The sequence below is a fragment of the Hemiscyllium ocellatum genome, chromosome 12, assembly GCF_020745735.1.
Source record: "Hemiscyllium ocellatum isolate sHemOce1 chromosome 12, sHemOce1.pat.X.cur, whole genome shotgun sequence".
In the NCBI taxonomy this organism is placed as follows: domain Eukaryota; kingdom Metazoa; phylum Chordata; class Chondrichthyes; order Orectolobiformes; family Hemiscylliidae; genus Hemiscyllium; species Hemiscyllium ocellatum.
In genome coordinates, this window is record NC_083412.1 from 52272008 (window position 1) to 52294754 (window position 22747).

The following is a 22747-nucleotide window of genomic DNA, read 5'->3' on the forward strand; positions in this document are numbered from 1 at the left end:
ACATTGGAAAAGTTAAATAACCAGACAAATAAATGAACTATCCCAGTATAATTTCAAATCGCTCAACTTTTAAGCCCTCTTGTAAGCTCAATTTTTTTCCCTGTAAGCTCACCTTGCTTGAGGGACTTTGTTGCACCTTGACACAATCCTGACCAAACAGTGCAGATTCTGGTCCTTGTGCTAGTGAACCTGTAAATGGATTCTTTGCCTCAAGCACGATCAGCCTCCCTTTCAAAACCACCATTGTCACTCAGTGCTCAAGTCCAACATGCAACTTCTCCAACAGCTTTCCTGCCAATCTCTGAAAATGTTGGGAAGTTTTACTGACCAGTATGCTGGAAAAACTGAGGACAGGTGTTTTCGGGGGTTGTACTAGGAAATTCCAGAATTTAAATAAATTTATATGCTGTTTAGTTTTTAACTTGACAATGTATAACTTTTGGTCCTGACAGGTTTTCTGCCTGGAACTCAGCTTGATTATTGGGCTGCACTTCCAGTCATCAGGAGGCACTCTGAAAACCACATGTTGGTCTGATCACTAACCCCATGGAAATGTGGGAATATTCTTCCCAGAAATAGGCTCTGATCCCTAACCCCAAGGTGGGTGAGAGGCTGTAACATGGAGCTAAGGATGGTTGAGTAGAAGTGGGGTGGGGAAGCAAAGTTTCATGGTGGAAATGGTGGCTTAGTGTTTAGCATTGCAGACTCACAGCCTCAGGTGATTGTCTGTGTGGAGTTTGCACATTTTGTTCATGTCTGTGTGGGTTTCCTCTGAGTGCTACAGTTTCCATCCAGAATCCAAAAATGTGCAGATTAGGTGGATTGGCCTAGTTAAATTGTCCCATAGTGTCCAGGGATGTGCAGGTTAGGTGTATTAGTCATAGGAAATGCAGGATTACAGAGATAGAGTAGAGGTGTGAGGCTGGGTCAGATGTTGTTTGGAGAGTTGGTGTCGACTTGTTGGGCTGAATGGCCTGTTTCCACACTGGATGGATTCTGATTCTCTGAACTATTTCTACTCTTCCTGGCCCACACTCAAATCATTTGCAATCTCCCTGAGGCTGTGTTCCCCTTCACTGCAGACACCTGATTCCCCAAAGCTTGGGAAACTGGGCAAGCAACTATTAAACCTGCAAAGCAGGTTACATCTGAAGCCTCTAGCCTCATTAACATATTTTAAATGCTATCTGCCTCTCTCCTACCTCCTGTAATGATCTAGAAGTTGGCAGTTTGCAGCTTCCCAATGTTTTCTAAACTTTTGTTTGTTTTGTTAGCTCCTCTCCCATACAATCTGCTCACCGATATTAAATCAATAGCTCTCTGTAACTCTTTATTTGAAGCTCTCCAGTCAGAATTTTAACCCTGAAATAACATTGATCAAAGTCACAAATAATGATTTTGTGACCAACTATCATGTCTCATTTGATCTGATCCTCTGACACAGTTGGTCACACCATTGTTCTTGAATGGCTCCCTTCCATTGCCAAGGTAAATGGGATTCTTATCATGGCTGTAGTATTGACCAGTAATGGCTTCTTTTACCTCTGGAATCCCTCCCTTTATGGATCTTTCCTGCCCTCCCACCACCTCCTGTTCTCTCAATCCCCGCCCCAAAATTATAGCATAAATGCTGCCCTTCCACACTTCACTTCAGCTCTGATGAAGAGTCACCTAGACTCGAAACTTGCTGTCTCTCCATGGATGCTGCCTGACCCACTGTGAACTCTCCAGCATTTGTTGTTTTCTGTCCATATATACGTGCTAGTCTGGGGTGACATCATTCAAGTTTTGGGATTAACATGCAGATATGCACTGACAGCACTCAATTCTATCTTGTCACTACCTCCCTTGACCTTTCCACTGCCTTTGTTGTCAGACTGCATGGCTTTCTGCTGCTCTTGCCTTCAGTTGAACACTTGGAAGAGAGTCCTTGGATTTTGCAATTGGTGTTACAGTGTCAGCACTCACTGTTGATTTTGATTTAATCTTCGCACAAGCCTACTGAAATCCCCATGGTGAGAATTTTATTTGCTTTAAGTGAGGTTACCCTTCGAGAGTCGGCTGCAGTACAGCCGAGCAGCACTGCCTGGGACAAATGAAAGTGGCAAGCGGTTCCAGGCATAGCTTCACCATAAAGTATTGAAAGGCTCAAGGAAATAAAATGGTTTTGGTTTAGATGTGATTAATTTGCAAAGTTAAAAATGTAACAGTAATAATGGGTGGCACGGTGGCTCAGTGGTTAGCACTGCTGCCTCACAGCGCCAGGGGCCCAAGTTCAATTCCCACCTCAGGCATCTGTCTGTGTGGAGTTTGCACATTCTCCCCGTGTCTGCATGGGTTTCCTCCGGGTGCTCCAGTTTCCTCCCACAATCCAAAGATGTGCAGGTCAGGTTTTTTGGCCATGCTAAATTGCCTGTCGTGTTAGGTGCATTAGTCAGAAGTAAATATAGGGGAATGATCTGGGTGGGTTGCTCTTTGGAAGGTCGGTGTGGACTTGTTGGGCCGAAAGGGCCTGTTTCCACACTGTAGGGAATCTGATCTAACCTAAAAAGTTGAGTTGTCAATACTTTTTTAAAGTACCATAATTTTATTCAAATGTCAAATTCTGATTTGTGGGTTGAAGTGTGCATGCAATCCAAAAGTTGTAGGCTTCCTCTTACATTCAATCATGATAAATTCTGAACACATTTTTGTTACCAATGCCACAGTATCCCTGTCCATAGTAATTGGATCTTAGAGTCAGAGAGATGTACAGCATGGAAACAGACCCTTCAGCCCAACCTGTCCATGCTGACCAGATATCCCAACCCAATGTAATCCCACCTGCCAGCACCCGGCCCATATCCCTCCAAACCCTTCCTATTCCTATATCCATACAAATGCCTTTTAAGTGTTGCAATTGTACCAGCCTCCACTGCTTCCTCTGGCAGCTCATTCCATACAAGTATCACCCTCTGTGTGAAAAAGTTGCCCCTTAGGTCTCTTTTATATCTATTCCCCTCTCACCCTAAACCAATGCCCTCTAGTTCTGGATTCCCCGACCCTAAGGAAAAGACTTTGTCTATTTATCCTATCCATGCCCCTCATAATTTTGTAAACTTCTATATGGTCACCTCTCAGCCTCCAATGCTTCAGGGAAATCAGCCCCAGCTTGCTCAGCCTCTCCCTATAGCTCAAATGCTCCAATCCTCGCAACATCCTTGTATGCTTTCAAGTTTCACGACATCTTCCCGATAGGAAGGAGACCAGAATTGCACGCATTTATCTAACAGTGGTCTAACCAATGTCCTGTACAGCCGCAACATGACCTCTCAACTCCTGTACTCAATTCTCTGACTGATAAAAGAAAGTATACCAAATGCCTTCTTCACTATCCTATCTACCTGCGACTCCACTTTCAAGGAGCTATGAACCTGCACTCCAAGGTCTCTTTGTTCAGCAACACTCCCTAGGACCTTACCATTAAGTGTATAAGTCCTGCTAAGATTTGCTTTCCCAAAATGCAGCACTTTGCATTGATCTGAATTAAACTCCATCATTCACCTCTCAGCCCATTGGCCCATCTGGTCAAGATCCTGCTGTAATCTGAGGTAACCTTCTTCGCTGTCCACTACACCTCCAATTTTGGTGTCATCTGCAAACTTACTAACTGTACCTCTTATGCTCGCATCCAAATCATTTATGTAAATGACAAAAAGTAGAGGGTCCAGCACTGATTCCTGTGGCACTCCACTGGTCTCAGGCCTCCAGTCTGAAAAACAACCCTCCACCACTCTCTGTCTTGTACCTTTGAGCTAGTTCTGTATCCAAATGGCTAGTTCTCGCTGTATTCCATGAGATCTAACCTTGCTAATCAGTCTCCCATGGGGAACCTTGTCGAACGCCTTACTGACATCCATATAGATCACATCTACTGCTCTGCCCTCATCAATCTTCTTTGTTTCTTCATAAAAAAACTCAATCAAATTTGTGAGACATGATTTCCCACGCACAAAGCCATGTTGACTATCCCGAATCAGTCCTTGCCTTTCCAAATACATGTACATCCTGCCCCTCAGGATTCCCTCCAAATACTTGCCACCACCAACACCAGGCTCACTGGTCTATAGTTCCCTGGCTTGGCCTTATCACCCTTCTTAAACAGTGGCACCACGTAAGCCAACCTCCAATCTTCCGGCACATGAGACTATCGATGACACAGGTATCTCAGCAAGAGGCCCAGCAATCACTTCTCTAGCTTCCCACAGAGTTCTAGGGTACACCTGATCAGGTCCTGGGGATTTATCCGCCTTTATGCGTTTCAAGATATCGTTATTGTTATTTCTGTCCCCTCCCTCGTGCTGCCCTTGTATCTTACTGAACCCCAAGGTGAACCTCCAGTTCCATTCACATTTATGATTCACAAAAGTCTTTCATTCCATCTACATATGTACATTAAAATATCTTAGACACAAAAGTTTACCTGCCATGCTTGGTTGTGATACCTCCTCCATCATTATGAAAACACTTTATCTCCTAGATCTTTCTAGTTTCCTGGGAGAGATGCAAAAACCATAAAAGCTGAAAGCAAATTAGAGGGGAAAATGGGAAATTGTTTCCTAAATTCCCTCTATGATCAAAACTATTCCAGGAGCTAATATTGATTATTTCATATGAATTAGTACATGCTTCTTGTATGATGCTCTCGATCCTCATTTGTGTGAGGAACTGCCCCGGCTTTCTTTAGGACATACAAGGTGAGTTAACACTCATATTTAACTGACAACTTGTTTCAAATGCATACTATTATTTACAGAACCATCACTTAAAAAATGTGCATTGGCAGAAGTAGTTGAAGTATGACCTCAGTGGTTACCACTCAAATGATTTGTTACTATTAACTCAGTCTGGACCATTCACTTTTACAGACCCCAATCAAATTGTCTTTATGTGAAGTCAGGTGAATTGGGCATGCTAAATTGCCCATAGTATTCGGTGCATTTGTCAGAGGAAATGGGTCTGGGTGTGTTACTCTTCGGAGGGTCGGTATGAACTTGTTGGGCCGAAGGGCCTGTTTCCACACTGTCGGGAATCTAATCTAAAAAAATTTATTTCCTGAAGTGTGAAGCCACAGCATTTTAAGGTTATTTGAATTGTTAAAGTATTTTGAAACTGGGATCATATCTTGTGCCCCTTTTGTTAAAGCCTTATTTATCACCCTCTTGTAATGGGTCTAGAATAGGGGACACATTCTAAATAATGATCTGCCAATGTTGCATAAGACAAATGATTATGTTTGTATTGATTACAAATATTTTTTGTAATCAGTTTGGTGGTGACTTAAATGTCTCACACAGACAACACATAAGTAAAACATCTTTATCACGTGTGCAAGACTACAAAATAAATTTAAAGGGATAACCTATTTAAGTGTTTTAGCAGTCCTGTAAAAGAGAATGTTACTGAACTGCCTTGTTTAATAACAATACTATTATTAAAATAAGAACAGAAATTTATGGAGAAACTCAGCAGGTCTAGCAGTATCTGTGGAGAGAAAGTAAAATTAACGTTTCAAGTCCAGTGACCCAGTTTCTGTTTTTGTTTCAGATCTTCAGTTCTTTGTTTTATATCCCATTATTTGAATTGAACTGAATTTAATTTATTGTCATGTGTACTGAGGCACAGTGAAAAGCTTTGTCTTGTGAGCAATACATGTAGGTCACATAGTTAAGTGGCTTAGATAGTAAATAATAGGTAAGCAGCGGCAAAAACAAAAACAGGTACGGGTGAATGTTAAGAGTTTGTGAGTCCAGTCAGTATACTCACAACAGTAGGGTAGAAACTGTTTCGAAACGAGCTGGTGCGTTTATTCAGGCTTCTGTACCTTCACCCTGATGGTAGAGGTTGTAGAAAAGCATTGCTGAATGGGATGGATCTTTGAGAATGCTGGTGGCCTTTCCTTGACAGTGGGCATGGCAGATGGATTCTATAGTTGGGAGGTTGGCTTTTGTGATTGTCTGGGCCAAGTTCACCACTCTCTGTAACCGTCTCCAATCTTGAATGCTCCTCGGATGCTGCTTGACCTGCTGTGCATTTCCAGCACCACTCCAATCTTGACACCAAAAGTTGGCAAAGGTATTCGCTGTCATGCCAAATTTCCTCAGCTGCCTGAGGAAGAAGAGATGTTGTTGGGCCTTTGTAACTAGTGCGTCCACATGAAGAGTCCAAGAAAACTTGTTGTGGATGACCATGCCCAGAAGCTTGACACTCTCCACTCGTTCCACCTCAGTGCTGTTAGTGTGTGTGTGTGTGTGTGTGTGTGTGTGTGTGTGTGTGTGTATATGTGTGTGTGGGGGGGGGGGCGCCGGCGGCATGAGTAACATCCCATCAAAAGTCAATAATGAGTTCCTTGGTTTTGCCAGCATTGAGAGCTAGGTTGTTCTCAGTGCACCATTTTTCCAGGTCTTCCACCTCCTGTCGGTAATCTGTTTTGTCTCCATCTGAGATTCGACCGACTATGGTGGTGTCATCAGTGAACTTATAAATGGCCTTAGTCTGGTATTTGGTGACGCAGTCATGGGTATACATTGAGTACAGTAGGGCCCTGAGTACACACCTATGGGGGGCTCCACTGTTGAGTGTTAGTGAGGATGAAGTATAGTTCCCAGTCTTCACTACTTGTGGCCTGTGGGTCACAGCATAATTTAAGAGCATAGTTTTAAGATACTGATTGTAAACCTTTGAAGAATTATAATATCAATAACTTTCTTCATGCATCACAGGCTTCAGTTCAATTTCTTGTAAGAATTATGACATATATATCTTTAATCCATCCCAAGTGTATATGATTGCATTTATCTACATTAATTAGCATATGTCAAATGTCACCTTACTTCCCTAATGCACTGAGATATACTTTTAGTAATTCTGTCTCCTTTATAGTCCTGGAAAAGCACAGCCGGTCAGGCAGCTTCCAAGGAGCAGGAGAGTCGATGTTTCGAGCAGAAGCTCTTCATCAGGCTGGCTATGCTTTTCCCGCACCACACTTTTTGACTCTGATTTTTAGCGTCTGCAGTCCTCACTTTCTCATTCTTTATTGTCTTAACAATTACACACAGTTTTTTAATCACGTGCTGCCTTGCAAATCATTCCAGGACACACACGTTTAAGTTATGAATAAAGATAGCACAAAATAATGGTCTTAACACCACTTCCTCGGGATTGATGCAGGTAATCTTTCTCCAAGCAGATCCAAATCCAGAATCCAAATCTGTCTATGAAGATGCAACTGATTCTTAAATCACTATAACAAATCATGACTAATTTTCAAGATTCTACCTTGTAAAAATTCATTGTAATCCACAATCCTTATTCAAAACATGGGTATTTCCACAACATGGCCCAGTTCCACATCTAACCACGGCCTACCTGCTGCTGAGATTCTACTCCATTCTTTTGCTATCTCAGTATTTGACTATCTCAATGTTCTTCTGGCTGGCATTCCATCTTCTCTCTCCTGCAAATTTGACTCCAGTCTAGAGCCAAGAGTCAAAGTGTCCCCATAAACCTGTACAAGTGCTCGTACGTTGGGTACTTCCTATAATTTTTAAAAATCTTAAAGTGTGTAAGTGCTTTGGAGAGAATGCAGAACAGCTTTACTGGAATGGTACCATGCAAGAGGGATTATAGATATGTGGATACACTAGTGGAACTGGGGTTGTTCTCCATTCAGCAGAGGAGTCTAAAAGGAGAGATTTGATAATCATGAAGAGTTTATATTTTAGGTAGGAGTGATAAATAGAAATTCTTTCCAATGTTTGAAATGTCAAAACAAGAGGGCACAGAAGTGATTGACAAAAATAGGTAGAGATAATGATAGAAAAAACACTCCTTACCAAGATAGTTAGGAACTGAAATGAACTGCTTGATGTAGTAACCTTCAAAATGGGATTGGATAAATATTTGAAGCTATTAACATTGCAGGGACATGCAATCCGAGACTATCTGGGTAGCTTGTCAAAACAGCTGATCCAGACACGATAGGCTAATTGGATTCCTTAATCTTTTGCTGCACCACAGTAACTATGGATATCTTGGTTTCCATGGTGAAATGCTGGTCATGTTGCCAAATTTTTTTATCAATTCCATATGGGAGAAACTGGATGCACAGTGAACAGAATGATGGCTGATGACAGGATCTCCATGACCTATGCTTGAATCCAATCCAACTTAAAGTCAGAGGTGATAGAGAATGAAGCAGCCAACTGCTACACACTGCATTTGAGTAGGCATTGCCGGCCAAGTGTGGCCTTTAGTGTCCTTTCTGTCCCTTTCTATAATCACTCCTGTTCTTCCCCACACCTTACTCTGACAGTATGTGTACTACGTCACCTTTTCAGTATTCCCTTCTCTTTATATTGGTTCCTTTAGTCTCTGCACTGCCGAGCCTACTTTCTACAGTCGCTACATATTCAACATCTGTATTCTCCAACTGTATGCTCTCATCTCCCCACTCACTCTTTGCATCCTTGTTGTAATCACTAACGAGCAGGTAGCAAGAGGCCAGAGTCCCATTGTTCTTGTTATCTTCTTTCCGACACTTTCTTCCTCTTTATTTCCTTGAGGAGTCTTGATTGTTTTCAAAATTCAATTTATGCGTTTGAACACTTTCTGTCTCCTTGCAGCTGAACATAGCTTGGATTTGAAAATAAATTGCTGCAAAAACATAGTGTTAAAGGTTTAGATGGAGAGGAATTTCTTAAGTGTGTACAAGACAATTTTCTGATTCAGTATGTGGATGTACCTACTAGAGAAGGTGCAAAACTTGACCTACTCTTGGAAAATATGGCAGGGCAGGTGACTGAGGTGTCAGTGGGGGAGCACTTTGGGGCCAGCAACCATAATTCTATTCGTTTTAAAATCGTGATGGAAAAGTATAGACCAGATCTAAAAGTTGAACTTCTAAATTGGAGAAAGGCCAATTTTGACGGTATTAGGCAAGAACTTTCAAAACCTGATTGAAGGCAGATGTTCGCAGGTAAAGGGGCGGCTGGCAAATGGGAAACCTTCAGAAATGAGATAGCAAGAATCCAGAGAAAGTATATTCCATTCAGGGTGAAAGGGAAGGCTGGTAGGTACAGGGAATGGTGGATGACTAAAGAAATTGAGGGTTTGATTAAGAAAAAGAAGGAAGCATATGTCAGGTACAAACAGGATAGATTGAGTGAATCCTTAGAAGAGTACAAAGAAAGTAGGAGTATAATTAAGAGGAAAATCAGGAGGGCAAAACGGGGACATGAGGTAGCTTTGGCAAATAGAATTAAGGAGAATTCAAAGGGGTTTTACAAATATATTAAGGACAAAAGGGTAACTAGGGAAAGAATAGGGCCCCTCAAAGATCAGCAAGATGGCCTTTGTGTGGAGCCACAGAAAATGGGGGTGATACTAAATGAATATTTTGCATCAGTATTTACTTTGGAAAAGGATATGGAAGATATAGACTGTAGGGAAATAGATGGTGACATCTTGCAAAATGTCCAGATTACAGAGGAGGAATTGCTGGATGTCTTGAAACGGTTAAAGGTGGATAAATCCCCAGGACCTGATCAGGAGAATTCTGTGGGAAACTAGAAAAGTGATTGCTGGGCCTCTTGCTGAGATATTTGGATCATCGATAGTCACAGGTGAAGTGTCGGAAGATCAGAGGTTGGCAAACGTGGTGCCACTGTTTAAGAAGGTTGGTAAGGACAAGCCAGGGAACTGTAGACCCTGGTGAGCCTGACCTCGGTGGTGGGCAAGTTGTTGGAGGGAGTCCTGAGGGACAGGATGTACATGCATTTGGAAAGGCAAGGACTGATTCAGGATAGTCAACATGGCTTTATGCGTGGAAAATCATGTCTCACAAACTTGATTGAGTTTTTTGATGAAGTAACAAAGAAGACTGATGAGGGCAGAGCAGTAGATGTGATCTATATGGATGTCAGTAAGGCGTTCGACAAGGTTCCCCATGGGAGACTGATTAGCAAGGTTAGATCTCATGGAATACAGGGAGAACTAGCCATTTGGATACAGAACTAGCTCAAAGGTAGAAGACAGAGGGTGGTGGTGGATGGTTGTTTTTCAGACTGGAGGCCTGTGACCAGTGGAGTGCCACAAGGATCGGTGCTGGACCCTCTACTTTTTGTCATTTACATAAATGATTTGGATGCGAGCATAAGAGGTACAGTTAGTAAGTTTGCAGATGACACCAAAATTGGAGGTGTAGTGGACAGCGAAGAGGGTTACCTCAGATTACAACAGGATCTAGACCAGATGGGCCAATGGGCTGAGAAGTGGCAGATGGAGTTTAATTCAGATAAATGCGAGGTGCTGCATTTTGGGAAAGCAAATCTTAGCATGACTTATACACTTAATGGTAAGGTCCTAGGGAGTGTTGCTGAACAAAGGGACCTTGGAGTGCAGGTTCATAACTCCTTGAAAGTGGAGTCGCGGGTAGATAGGATAGTGAAGAAGGCGTTTGGTATGCTTTCCTTTATCGGTCAGAGTATTGAGTACAGGGGTTGGGAGGTCATGTTGCCGCTGTAAAAACATTGGTTAGGCCAATGTCGGAATATTGTGTGCAATTCTGGTCTCCTTCCTATCGGAAAGATGTTGTGAAACTTGAAAGGGTTCAGAAAAGATTTACAAGGATGTTGCCAGGGTTGGAGGATCTGAGCTTCAGCATGAGGCTGAACAGGCTGGGTCTGTTTTCCCTGGAGCGTCGGAGGCTGAGTGGTGATTTTATCGAGGTTTACAAAATTATGAGGGGCATGGATAGGATAAATGAACAAAGTATTTCCCCTGGTGTGGGGAGTCCAGAACTAGAGGGCATAGGTTTAGGGTGAGAGAGGAATAGATATAAAAGAGACCTAAGGGGCAACTTTTTCACGCAGAGGGTGGTACGGAATGAGCTGCCAGAGGATGTGGTGGAGGCTGGTACAATTGCAACATTTAAGAGGCATTTTGATGGGTATATGAATAGGAACGGTTTGGAGGGATATGGGCCGGGTGCTGGCAGGTGGGACTAGATTGGTTTGGGATATCTGGTCGGCATGGATGGGTTGGACTGAAGGTTCTGTTTCCATGCTGTGACTCTATGACTCTAAATACAATAAAAGGAAGCAATGTTTTGTCGAGAGGAAGCAACGTAGATAAATGTAACTAAAATTGATCTTCAGTGTTAGCATGTAAGAAGTGCTGACAGATGTTGAAGTTATTTTACACTCTGCTTCGTTATCATTTTTCCAGAATACATTAACATTACTACACAGATATTTTAAAAATGTTTTGAATATTTGTATTCAGTGTGAACTTAGTTTTGATACTCATAAAACAGTGAGCAAAAAAGGAAATTAAGATAGAAATATAAAGAATATTTAAGTGTATGATGACACTGATGATTACAGACAGCAGCTCAATGTGGTGTAAAATATCATGGCAAAGTAATTTTAAAAAAACTATAATTTACAGGTCACTATCATTGCTGTGAAGCGAGCCTCTGCTGCCTTCTCGCTACTTGGATGGTAAGTTTTGTTTAACATTTGTATCTGTAATTCATAATCAAACCTTCATAGTGTTATACTTGGCTGTTTCTATGACTAGACCCCTGGATAGGTTTCCCCTGTTATTATGATTTGAGATGGGCTTCCCCAAATTGTCATGCTCCCAGTGAGGAGGGATTGACTGGCTCCCTTTCTTTTTTCACCTGACACCTCGGTTCGTTGCAACAAGATTAATTTACAAAGAATCACTTCTCTTTTGGGTATCTTTTTTTCAGACCAAATGAATTTATGTTTTAAATGGAGTCAATTTAACCTGGCTGTCTTGCCTTAACAAAAGCGTGAGTTCATTTATTACTAAAAATGAGTAAAAACAATGACACTACACGTATTCTGTACAGATAAGGAATAAGAAGTCAATGTAAAAAAAAGTTTTAAAATGAAACACGGCTCAGTCTGAGTCATTTGTGAAGAGTTGATATAAGAATGTTGCACCTGTTACAGTTGTTGCTATCAGTAGCTTTGGTGTTGGTAGGTAAACAGATTTTGAGATTCCTGGCTTTGTGAGTTGATTGAAATTCTTTGGTCCTGCTTCCTTCTGACAATGATTAACTGATAGCACTCTGTGAAAGAAAGCCTTTTCCCTTTCTTTACTTATGCTGTAAGGGTTTTAATGGTTGTCTCAAAGCTGTGAACTTTATAGTCCACACTCTAGGACATCAGGCCTCTTACACACACAGATCAGTGTTGAAGCTAGATTTTAATTGTTGTCCCTATCTATTTTTGAAGGGGAACATGCTAAATTTTCCCTCACTCAGATTGCCCTTTTTTTTAAAGCCATTATGTCACAGTCACGTTTGCTGGTAATTACTGTCCAGTTTGTAGTGCATTTCACCCTTTGCAGCTTCTTTGACACTTGATCTGGTGTGACATTCCACTCTATCTCTCCAGACAGCCACTGAGTATGTACTGTTTAGCAATGATATCTGTAATTTTGACTGTATAAATCCTATTTTTAAAGGAAACCATGTTGGAATTTGAAAGTTCAATACGTTCTTTGATCCAGAGTTGTGATCTTGGTTTGTATCTTGATCTTATTATTGAATATTCAGTATATATTACTGAATAAGTGTATGGATCAATCATGCATGTAAGAATATCCAATGTTGTCCAAGCAGTGAAGTTCCCTACTTCCTACTGAGTTGGATTTTTCCATTCTTTCATGAGATGCCAACATTCTAGTTGTCTTTGAGAAGATGGTGGTGAACTGCTAGCTTGAACAGCTGTTTCCATATTGGTGTTAAGATGACCAAGGGCTGTTAGGCGGCGAGTTGTTGGATTTTGACCCATGGACACTGAAGGCACGGTGATGTTGTCTCAAGTCAAGATGGTGTGTGGCTTGATGGAGAACTTGCAGGTGTTGGGTTTTCCTATGTATCTTCAGCTCTGGTCCTCCTCCTGCTAGAGGCTGCAGATATAGAAGATGAAGTGCCAGTCAAGTGGGCTTTTTTGCCCTGGATGGTGTCCAGCTTCTTGAGTTACACTTATTCAGGCAAGTGGAACATATTCCATCACACTCCTAACTTCTGCCTTCTAGATGGTAGTCAGGCTTCGGAAAGGCAGAAAATGAGTAGCTTGCCACAGAATTCCCAGATCTGCTCTTGGAGCAACAATATTTATGGCTGGTTCAGGATACTAGCGATTAAACCCCCTCCTACTCTTCTTTGATATAGTGCTGGGAGATCGTTTTACATTCAGTCTGCAACGAAAGTGGCCACTATTTAACGTCAAATCTGAAAGATGGAAAAGTGTTTCTTCTTATACATTCTGTCATAACCCTTCATAATTGTTTTTAAAAATCTATAATATTTGGTGTAGATTCAATCTCTGGTAGAAATAGTCTTTGAATATCTTCTCAGTTAAATTTTCCATTCCTTGGCCTGTTTCTGATAAATATAAAGCGACAGGGTGTACAACTTATTTGGCTGCATGTAACTATCATCCAAGATTGTCAACAGTGCTCTTAACTATGACCGAAATGATCAAGTGTCAAAGTTTATCGTTCAAAATGTACCATACTCATAAACTTTGTAATTGCTGTTGTGCTTTTTATGAATATAAATCATGGAATTATGTATTTAAAACCTATGATCTCTCTCTTCATCCATAACTTTCAATGTTTTTCTGATAAATGTAAGTTCTTGGTCTTGTTCCTGAAAAATTTCCAATAAATCCACATTAACTTGCACTTGTCCCTTATCTGCTTTTGTTTTACACCTTCCTCACTTCTTCTCAGACCTCCTTGCAATTTTAGAATTACCTTCCCTAGATTTAATTCCAAAATATTTTTTTCTCTGTCAGAAATAAAAATAGTTCAAAATTTCTGAGATGAACCATGTCTAATCTTTCTCTGGTGCAAAGGACACACATTTAATCCATTTCCTTACTTGTTAGGTCAGTTTTTAAAATCTATAATGTAACATTTATTACACATTCACCTGAGTTTTCTTTACGTGCATACTCCTGTATTATTGAACCATAAAACCAGTGACTGCATGAGAAGCAATAAGTGAGTGTTTGCTTTATTGCTGCCTCTGAAAATGTTCACTAATGATTTTCTTGTTCTCATGTAGCTCCTTTATGCTTCTCGTGATATGGTTATTTCGAAAGTACAACTCTTTAGCCCAGGTAAGGAAGCTATTTAAAGTTTAAAGTACGTAATAATTGATAATGAGGGTGCTCTCGCAACTGGTTTTTCGAAAAACTGAAATGTCTTTGTGCTTTTTATTCTGATATGATCATTGAGATATATGCTCGTTGCCCTTGAATGGAAAAGATTGAATGGTTGCTGAAGAGAACAGACATATATCCACCAGAGATTCTATACTCCTAGTTAAGCATTTATCTATTTTATTTTGCCGGCATCAAAAATAATGGAAAAACTTTGATAGTTGATGTGTTGCTTGTACTGGTTTTTAGCTGAGGGTAATATCTTTTCTTTGTAATTTGTATACACTTAATATGCAAAATGCCGCAGGCAGTAATTGCTTATTCGGAAGGAAGATTTGCTCAGACAGAAGCCTGTGTAAATTCAATTTTCATAACACAAAAGCAAAATTTTATAGATGCTAGAAATCAAAAATAAAAATGGAAAATGCTGGAATATACTCAAATGTGGCAGCATCTATGGAGAGTGAAGCAGAATTAGTGTTTCACACAAAATAGGAGCAGAAGTAGCCCATTTAAACCTTTGGCTCCTACTCCATCATTCACTAAGATATGTCTGATCTGTTTGCATTGTGAATCGCAATGGCTATCCTCCGTAACTTTTGATTCCCTTGCCTATCTACCGTTGTCTTAAAAATATTTAATGAAACCGCTTGCACCTTCCCCTGAGGCGGAGCAGTCCAACAATCCTCTGAGAGTTTAAATTTCTTAAGGTCGATGACCTTTCATAAGAAACTTCTGATCAAAGGTCATTGACCTAAAACATCAAAGCTGTTTCCCTCCACACAGATGCTGCCAGACCTGGAAAATATTTGGGGAACATTATGTTTACCTTAAGTTTCTTTTAACAACAGCAGCTGTGAACAGTTATGTATCTCTCAATCAAGATTATAGATATTTTCTAATTAACCTGTTCAGAGATTATACACCTCAGAAGCAGGTGGAATTTGAGCCTGGGTCTCCAGGGACACTGCCACTGTGCTGCAACAGCTCCTTTATTAAGTATTTAATGTAACAAAGGTTTTTAAAACTGACTTATGCAGGTTTTTAATGTATAGGTCTTAGGAAGTTTATGTTGAAGTAACTATATGCATTCTTTCTATATTTTTATTATTTGGTGTTGATGGTAGATAAACTATTTTAAAGAAAATTTTGGTGAAGGAACATGATTAATCCATCCACTTGAAGTTGTATTGTCACAACTTGAGCTAAACTTGAGTTTAACAAGCTTAGTTCATTCCCTCTAATCTCCTCAATGCCATCAGCAGTCTCTATGTAATTGAAACATTAAGGAAGGTTATATTGGTCAAAGCCTTGTTGTCTTGAAAGCTGATCTCTGCTGGCACTGCTCATAGGGTGTTGGAGACAACTCTGTTGCATTGCATCAATAGTGTTACCAATAAAGTAAGGACAGGGAAAGTCTAACAGGAAGTCATTATGACTCATACAGAAAGTACTTCCTATGTACAAAATATTTATCTAATGGCATGCCTGAGTTGAATGATATAAGGATCCTTCATGGAGAAATATTGTTTCTTCCCAAAGTATTGTTCCCTCTTTAATGCTAAGTTGCCAGGGTTACAGCAGTGGTGCTGAGTAAAGTGTTTCCTGTGCAAAAGTGTAACTACAGTGTTACATTTGTCATTTGAATCATTTGTTTCGATCAAATGTTATCACTTTTTAAATCTTAAAATCCTAGTTTTAAACTTTTAAATCAGCGTTCAACTATTCAAGTCTGAGTTGAGCCTTAAAGGCAAGGAAGGTTCAAATCTAATCCCAGATTGTGTTTAAATCACTTGCCAAACTTCCAAGCAAGATTTTCAAATTAAATAATGATTACCCGATTGAGGTATTAAAGGGTGTTTAGCATGTGTGTCTTAGAGTCATAGAGATATACAGCATGGAAACAGACCCTTTGGTCCAATTTGTCCATGCTGACCAGATATCCCAACCCAATCTAGTCCCACCCCCAGGACCCGGCCCATATCCCTCCAAAACCTTCCGATTTGTATATCCATTCAGATGACTCTTAAATGTTGCAATTGTACCAGCCTCCACCACTTCCTCTGGCAGATCATTCCATACACGTACCACCCTCTGCATGAAAGAGGCCCCTTAGGTCTCTTTGATAGCTTTCCCCTCTCACCCTAAACCTATGTCCTCTAGTTCTGCTCTCCCCCACCCCAGGGAAAATACTTTGTCTATTTATCCTATCCATGCCTCTCATGATTTTATAAACCTCCGGGGCTCCAGGGAAAACCGCCCTAGCCTATTCAACTTCTCCTGATAGCTCAAATTCTCCAACCCTGGCAACATCCTTGTAAATCTTTTCTGAACCTTTTTCGAGCTTCACAACATCTATCCGATAGGAAGAAGACCAGAATTGCACGCAGTACTATATTATTACGTTCCTGCTGTTGAAGACTTTCAGGAGAAAACAGAAAGAAGCAATTAAGGAGAGTAGACAGAAAAGGTGCTGTGATGGTCTTCCCATTAAGATAGCAGGAATGTTTTTAAAAATCTTTTGTCTCCCAATGGAGAAGAATTTCTATTGGTACCTTGCCTGATACTTTAACTTAATTCAGAGATTATCTTTTGAAGAATTGAAGGTATTAATCTAAGTCCTGCCACTTCATATATTTTATAGCACATTGCTGAGCCCTAACTGGCAGATGGCTGCAAAATGTAATTTTTAACTCTTTGTTATGAAATATGAATGTACAAATAAAGACCAGATGATCCATCCAGCTTATCCCGTTTGTTATGGTTCAGCTTCCCATTAACAACCTCCCCTCTACTGTCTACTTCAACATGCTGCAATCTCCTGACAAAGGCAAAAACGAAGGAGTGGTTTTGTGAAAAATAACTGGGCAAAATTCCCTCCATCCCTGACGCTTCCACTTTGATGACAATAGACAAAACAGTTTTCCTTTTTGTAATAATTCCAGTGAAAATTTAATTCCTTTGCATACCTAACTATGAAAGGCAGAATTTGTTAATTCAAAACAAGCTTGATAATTTAGTCACGACTTCCTCATTCATCAGTGTGTTATCAGGTTCTGTCACCTTGTTCAATAAATTCCCTAGATAGCCAAGTCTGAGTTTGAACTGAGATTTCTAACAGTACTGATGGTTTTGAAAATAGAGACTAATTGTCTAGTTAAGTCATCACATTGGCATGAATATTACATAAGTATCTTAGAATATATTATCAAAATGGGTTGCAAACCTGAAGAGTTCCTGTCAACCTTGAGCTGGTGTTCGCAAATGACTTGCATTACCTATGAACTGAAAACTGAAAGCCTATGTATGATATACACCACAGAATAATCCAAGAACTATGCACTGGCGACTGTATGAGGCTGCCCACAATATTCACCACATTCGTATTGTAGGAGTTAAAAACTAATAATGAAATTGATTTAGAAAAAAGCTAATTAAACTAAATTACAAGGCCCACATGACAAGTAACTGGTAAAATAATTCACAGGTTGAAAAATATTAAGACCTTTTAAACAGAAATAACAAAGGTCAGCTTTTTGATGAGTGCCTATATGTCCCAAGGTGCTTTAAGGAAGAGGTGAAAACAATAGAGGAACAGGATCCACAATGACTTTTATTCCTATCCACACTTCACTGCTCAAGCTGTGAAGTTGAAAATCCCCCACTCCAACAACTTCCCTGTGTGCAAGTTTTAAGGCTCATAAACCTTGTGAACTTCAACCTTACCAGGTAATAAACAAGTTCCCTGACCTGTGCTACACATAATTGTGCGAAATAATTAGATTGCAGTTCCCAGGATGAAATGTGCATGCTTTCCAATACAGTGCATTCTTATGTTTTTGCAGAGAATACTGCCCCTGGCAGTCCCTGAATCCTGATATGCTACTTTGCTGTCTAAGCACATATCAGCACAGGGGTCTGGATGCAATGCATTCAGCACAATGGGAGCTGCCAGAGAATTCAATAACAATTAACTACTAGTCTGAGCACAGCTGTAGGTGGAGAAATATTCCTAAAACACTAAACCTTTTGTAGGTCTCCTGCATGTGTTCTCTGACTGGGCCTTTTAACTGCCAATCTGTGATTGCTGCTGCTTTCCCACTCTACAGAGTATTTCTGTCAAGTGTTTTCAAGCCACAGCTTCACAGCACCATCCCCCAACTCTGTCCCTCTCAATTCACCAGACCTTTGCAATCTATTCAATTGCAATCAAACCTAAGCCCCTCATACCTCATTAGGATGGATCTGCATTTTTGTGTACAAGGAAAATACTGATTTGTTAATGTTATGAGGGACTTTATATTTGGGAAAGTAAGGGTTCAAAATTAACATTTATTAATATCCTGTTGAAAAAGCAATCATGCGTTACATTCTGTGAATTATAGTCCAGTTATTTAACAGAATTTTTAGAAGTTTATTCAAAATGCAAAACATGTATTTTTACAAATGAACAGAGTTGTTCCAAATACTTTAGAAACTGTACAGCTCATTATTGTTCTTCTACTTGTCATTGAAATAAATTTTCCATATTTCCTAATGGAGAGCGGGTTCCTAATTGCACTGGCTCTCTAGATTCAATGGGCTGAATTCTCAACCGAAGTCATATTTCTTTCTTGAGGTTAGATCCCACTTCTGGTAAGAAACTGACTAACTCACATTTGCATGAGGATGTGCCAGTAATTGATTGTTTGTCCACGTAAAGCAATGGCTGAGAATGGAGGTGGGTCAGATGATGTGTCGGTCTTAATCAGAGGCCCCAGAACAGTCAGTGCTGAAGCTGTAAGTTGTCTTCAGCGAGAGGAAGTCTTTGTCTTTGACTTCACTCAAAGGAAGCGTAATGTCACAGGGGAGCCAGAGACCTGATACCTGGGACTGAGCAGTCCCTCATTTCATCAGTACCACACTGGACCTGGTGCTGGGGGCCACTAAGGAGGTCCTGTTCCTGGGTTTTTGGAAGGAAGTGTGAAGAATAAGAGGCAGAGAAAATTGCCAAATTAGCTTAATATGTCATAAACAAAAATTCGGGCAAATTTTCAAAATGAGTTCATATATGCCAGTAACCCATCTATCAAATACAATAGAATTACAAAAACAGTTCAAAAAACCTTTTCTCCAATAAAGAAATTGTTAATTTAAGTGCTGTTCATATGTAGTTTAAAATGTTATAATTGAGAGCACAAATACACTTATGCCTTGAAAGGGCTGTATTTAAAAAAAAGTTTGTTACATATTTGAAACCCAGGAGTACTTTATAGATTGTAATTGTTTTGAAATCTGAAGTTTGGCATTTGAACTCAAAACATTGGGTCCTATTGCTTAATTGTCATGTCATAATTCTGCATTATAATCCAGACATCCTCATAAGATGACAACATTATTATAGGTTTGGGATATGTGGGGCCCCTCAGGGACTGAAAATAAGAAAGGGACTGGGAAATACCAGCACCACGTGTCAAATTGATTTCAAGGTATCAAAGCTGTTTCTGTAATTCTGTTGTATTTTACAGGCTACCAACATCAATAAATCCATTTTGAAAATGCTTGAATTTTTAATGTTTTGTGTTAAACATGTAAAATTGATGAAGGAATTTTCTCTAATGGGTGTTGTTTTGAATATTGGGTAGTAGGTTTGGGTATTGGGGTGTTCTTGTAATTAATCATTTTGGATCAGAGTCAAACCCCCCCCCCCCCCCCCAATCACTGGAGCATTAGCCTGGCATTCTGCATTGTTAGATGACAAACAATGTAAAAGTTTGAATACACGTACAAACAGATTCAAAAACAGCTTCTTCCCGTCTGTTATCAGACTTTTGAAAGAACGTCTCAAATAGTAATTTTGATCTCTTCATATCTTCTCCATGGTATGGTATTCTACACTCTGTTCTGCTACCTTGATGCACATGGTATGGTACAATTTGCTTGTAGCATGCAAAAAAACATTTTTTGCTGTATCTCGGTACATGTGACAACAATAGATCGAGCTCAATGACATTCCCACTCCTCCACTGCACCACTTCATGTCCCATCTGAAGTATAAAAAATAGGATTCCTTTATCGTTAAAGCTGATGGTAACTGTGTTCCTACTTCTGTTACATTACTCATGTCTTCTGTGCTCTCTGCACCATCTTGTACACAATCTGCAAGTGATTCAGTAATCCTCTGAAGATTGTATTCATTTATTCCCCAACTCCTCTGCTCCAGCTGCACTCACCCTCTGGTGTCGCCTCAAAGAGATCCATCTCTTATTCTTTTGAACCTCTCTTCACTCTAATAGAACATAGAACAGAACAGGGCCCTTCAGCCCACGATGTTGTGCCGACCACTGATCCTCATGTATGCACCCTCAAATTTCTGTGACCATATGCATGTCCAGGAGTCTCTTAAATGTCCCCAATGACCCTCTTCATTACCCAGCTAAGCTTCCAAGACTTGATGTTTCCCAACATTTCTAGTGATTCCATTACTTTGGTGTTATCCCTATTCCCTTGCAAGTACAGAACTCACCATCTCAGAGAAATCTATCAGTGCTGTACAATCATGTCTATAATTTACTTTTCCTCATAAGGATTTTAAGTGTGTCCCCGAAAAGTTTGCATTTAAATTCTTTCAGTCCAGCTTCTGCCCTGTTCATGACATTAAAAACACTATGCTAAAGCTTCAAATGACTTTCTGTCACTGATTGTTATGTATCATTCCTGTTTGCCTTCTTTGGCTTTGCTGGAGAGTTTACATAATTGGCTATGCTACCTTCATCTAAGGATTGCCTTTGGTTTCACTATTACTTGCCAACCGTTACTAGCTTGACCATAGAAAGGATTTCTATTTTGAAACTTGTCAAGAGTGAATCCATCTTCTCTCCAAGTGAATGTCAGGAAGATTGATGCCTTGGTTATAGCTTCATAAATTTGCTGTATCTAGTTAAAATTAGACTCTTTGATTTCCTGAGTCAAGATTAGAGTGGTGCTGGAAAAGCTCAGCAGGTCAAGCAGCATCTGAGGAGCAGGAAAATCGACGTTTGGGCAGGTGCCCTTCATCAGGAATGATGAGGCTCTCCTGATGAAGGGCTCCTGCATGATACATCGATTTTCCTGCTCCTTGGATGCTCCCTGACCTGCTGTGCTTTTCCAGCACCACTCTTATCTTGACTCTGATCTCCAGCATCTGCAGACCTCACTTTCGTCTGTTTGATTTCCTGTTCAAACCAGAGTTAAGCTGTCACCAAAACAACTTCCTTCTACTTCATTGCTGTCCATAACAATCATCCACACTTTGGACATCTCTAGTCTTCAGAATTCTCCTTTTTCTGGCAATCCACTCTCATTAAACTGCCAATGTTCAAAGCTTGGCCAGTCATTATCTAGCCCCCAATACGAATCTCTTTTCTGTCCATTTTATCTTTGATCCACTGATGTTTTCTCTCCCCGAATAAATTGAATTTAACATTTTTGCCGCTATATCCAAATCTCAGTATAGTCTTGCCCACTTTGACCCTCCAACTGCTATAGGGTTATGTAGTCTCAGAACTTGGGTTTTTATGCAACAGGTCCTCCTTTCACCCAGCAATTATTTTATATTCCTCAGTCACATGGACTCCACTCCTTGGAACTGCTGCTTGGCTTTTCTGTCCACCTTTTAATATTCTTCTGGAAACACAAATCTTTGAAGACAGAGTTCTCAACTCTCCACCCAATCTGTATTCCTATGTGAGCTTTTTATTGTTCCTTCTCTAAATTCCATGATCTACATTAAAGACACTGTGTAAATGCAGGCTATTATTTCTGGTTATCAATGAGTTAAATTGTTCCAAGTCTTTTCTCATGACTGCTCACTGTATAAGAAATTAGTGGCACCTTCTCATGTGAGGACAATGGAAAGGAAAGGAGACAGTAAACATGTTTTTAAAAAGCATAACACCCCATGGGGCCTTTGAAAGCTGCAGATTTGAAGTTTGGCTTTTTTATAGGACAGTTGGCATAATTCCCTAATTACTTTTAAGTTGTGCAATTAGGAGAGTGGGAGGGGCAAGGAGGTCTTAACCAAAGATTTCGCCAATGCAGTCTTTCTAGCTTAGTTTCACAGGAGACAAAAGATCAGTTGTTGTTTCCTTTTGTTAGCATTGATGGATAAACAAATAGAATGAATACAACGTAGGAGAAATATATGTCTGTTGTACAGAGTGTTGTGCCTGAAAATATAAATCCTACCATGACAGTTTCAGGAGTTGTGAAGATTAGTTCTGTTAGAAAAATGCTTTGTATATTCATTAACAAAATTGGCTTAACTGTTACAGTAGGCATGCTCATTTATATGAACTATCTGTCTCCTAGGTTCAGTTTCAGATCTGTACTGGACTAAATGTTCAGCTGGGAAAGCTAAAAGAACTCTATAATTTGGTTTTATCATCCCTACGGTTTGGGAAGGAAAATTTGCCTTAGTTCCTGCATCTGATTATTAGCCAATCAATCATACTGTTGATGCCCATTAACAATAATTTGTATTT

General features: G+C 40.1%; 1 protein-coding gene across 4 annotated transcripts in view; it reads left to right on the forward strand.

The window, feature by feature from the left end:
• The window catches only part of si:dkey-100n23.5, a 223846-nt gene that overhangs the window by 9521 nt on the left and 191578 nt on the right, over positions 1–22747 (forward strand). For 3 of the 4 annotated variants that reach the window (XM_060833050.1, XM_060833052.1, XM_060833049.1), the window contains 2 exons: positions 11488–11540; positions 14150–14204. In XM_060833050.1, coding sequence (XP_060689033.1) covers positions 11488–11540; positions 14150–14204 — 108 coding nt within the window. Of the gene's footprint in view, positions 1–537; positions 601–11487; positions 11541–14149; positions 14205–22747 lie in introns of those variants that run through there. The other variant, XM_060833051.1, reaches the window with a different exon arrangement.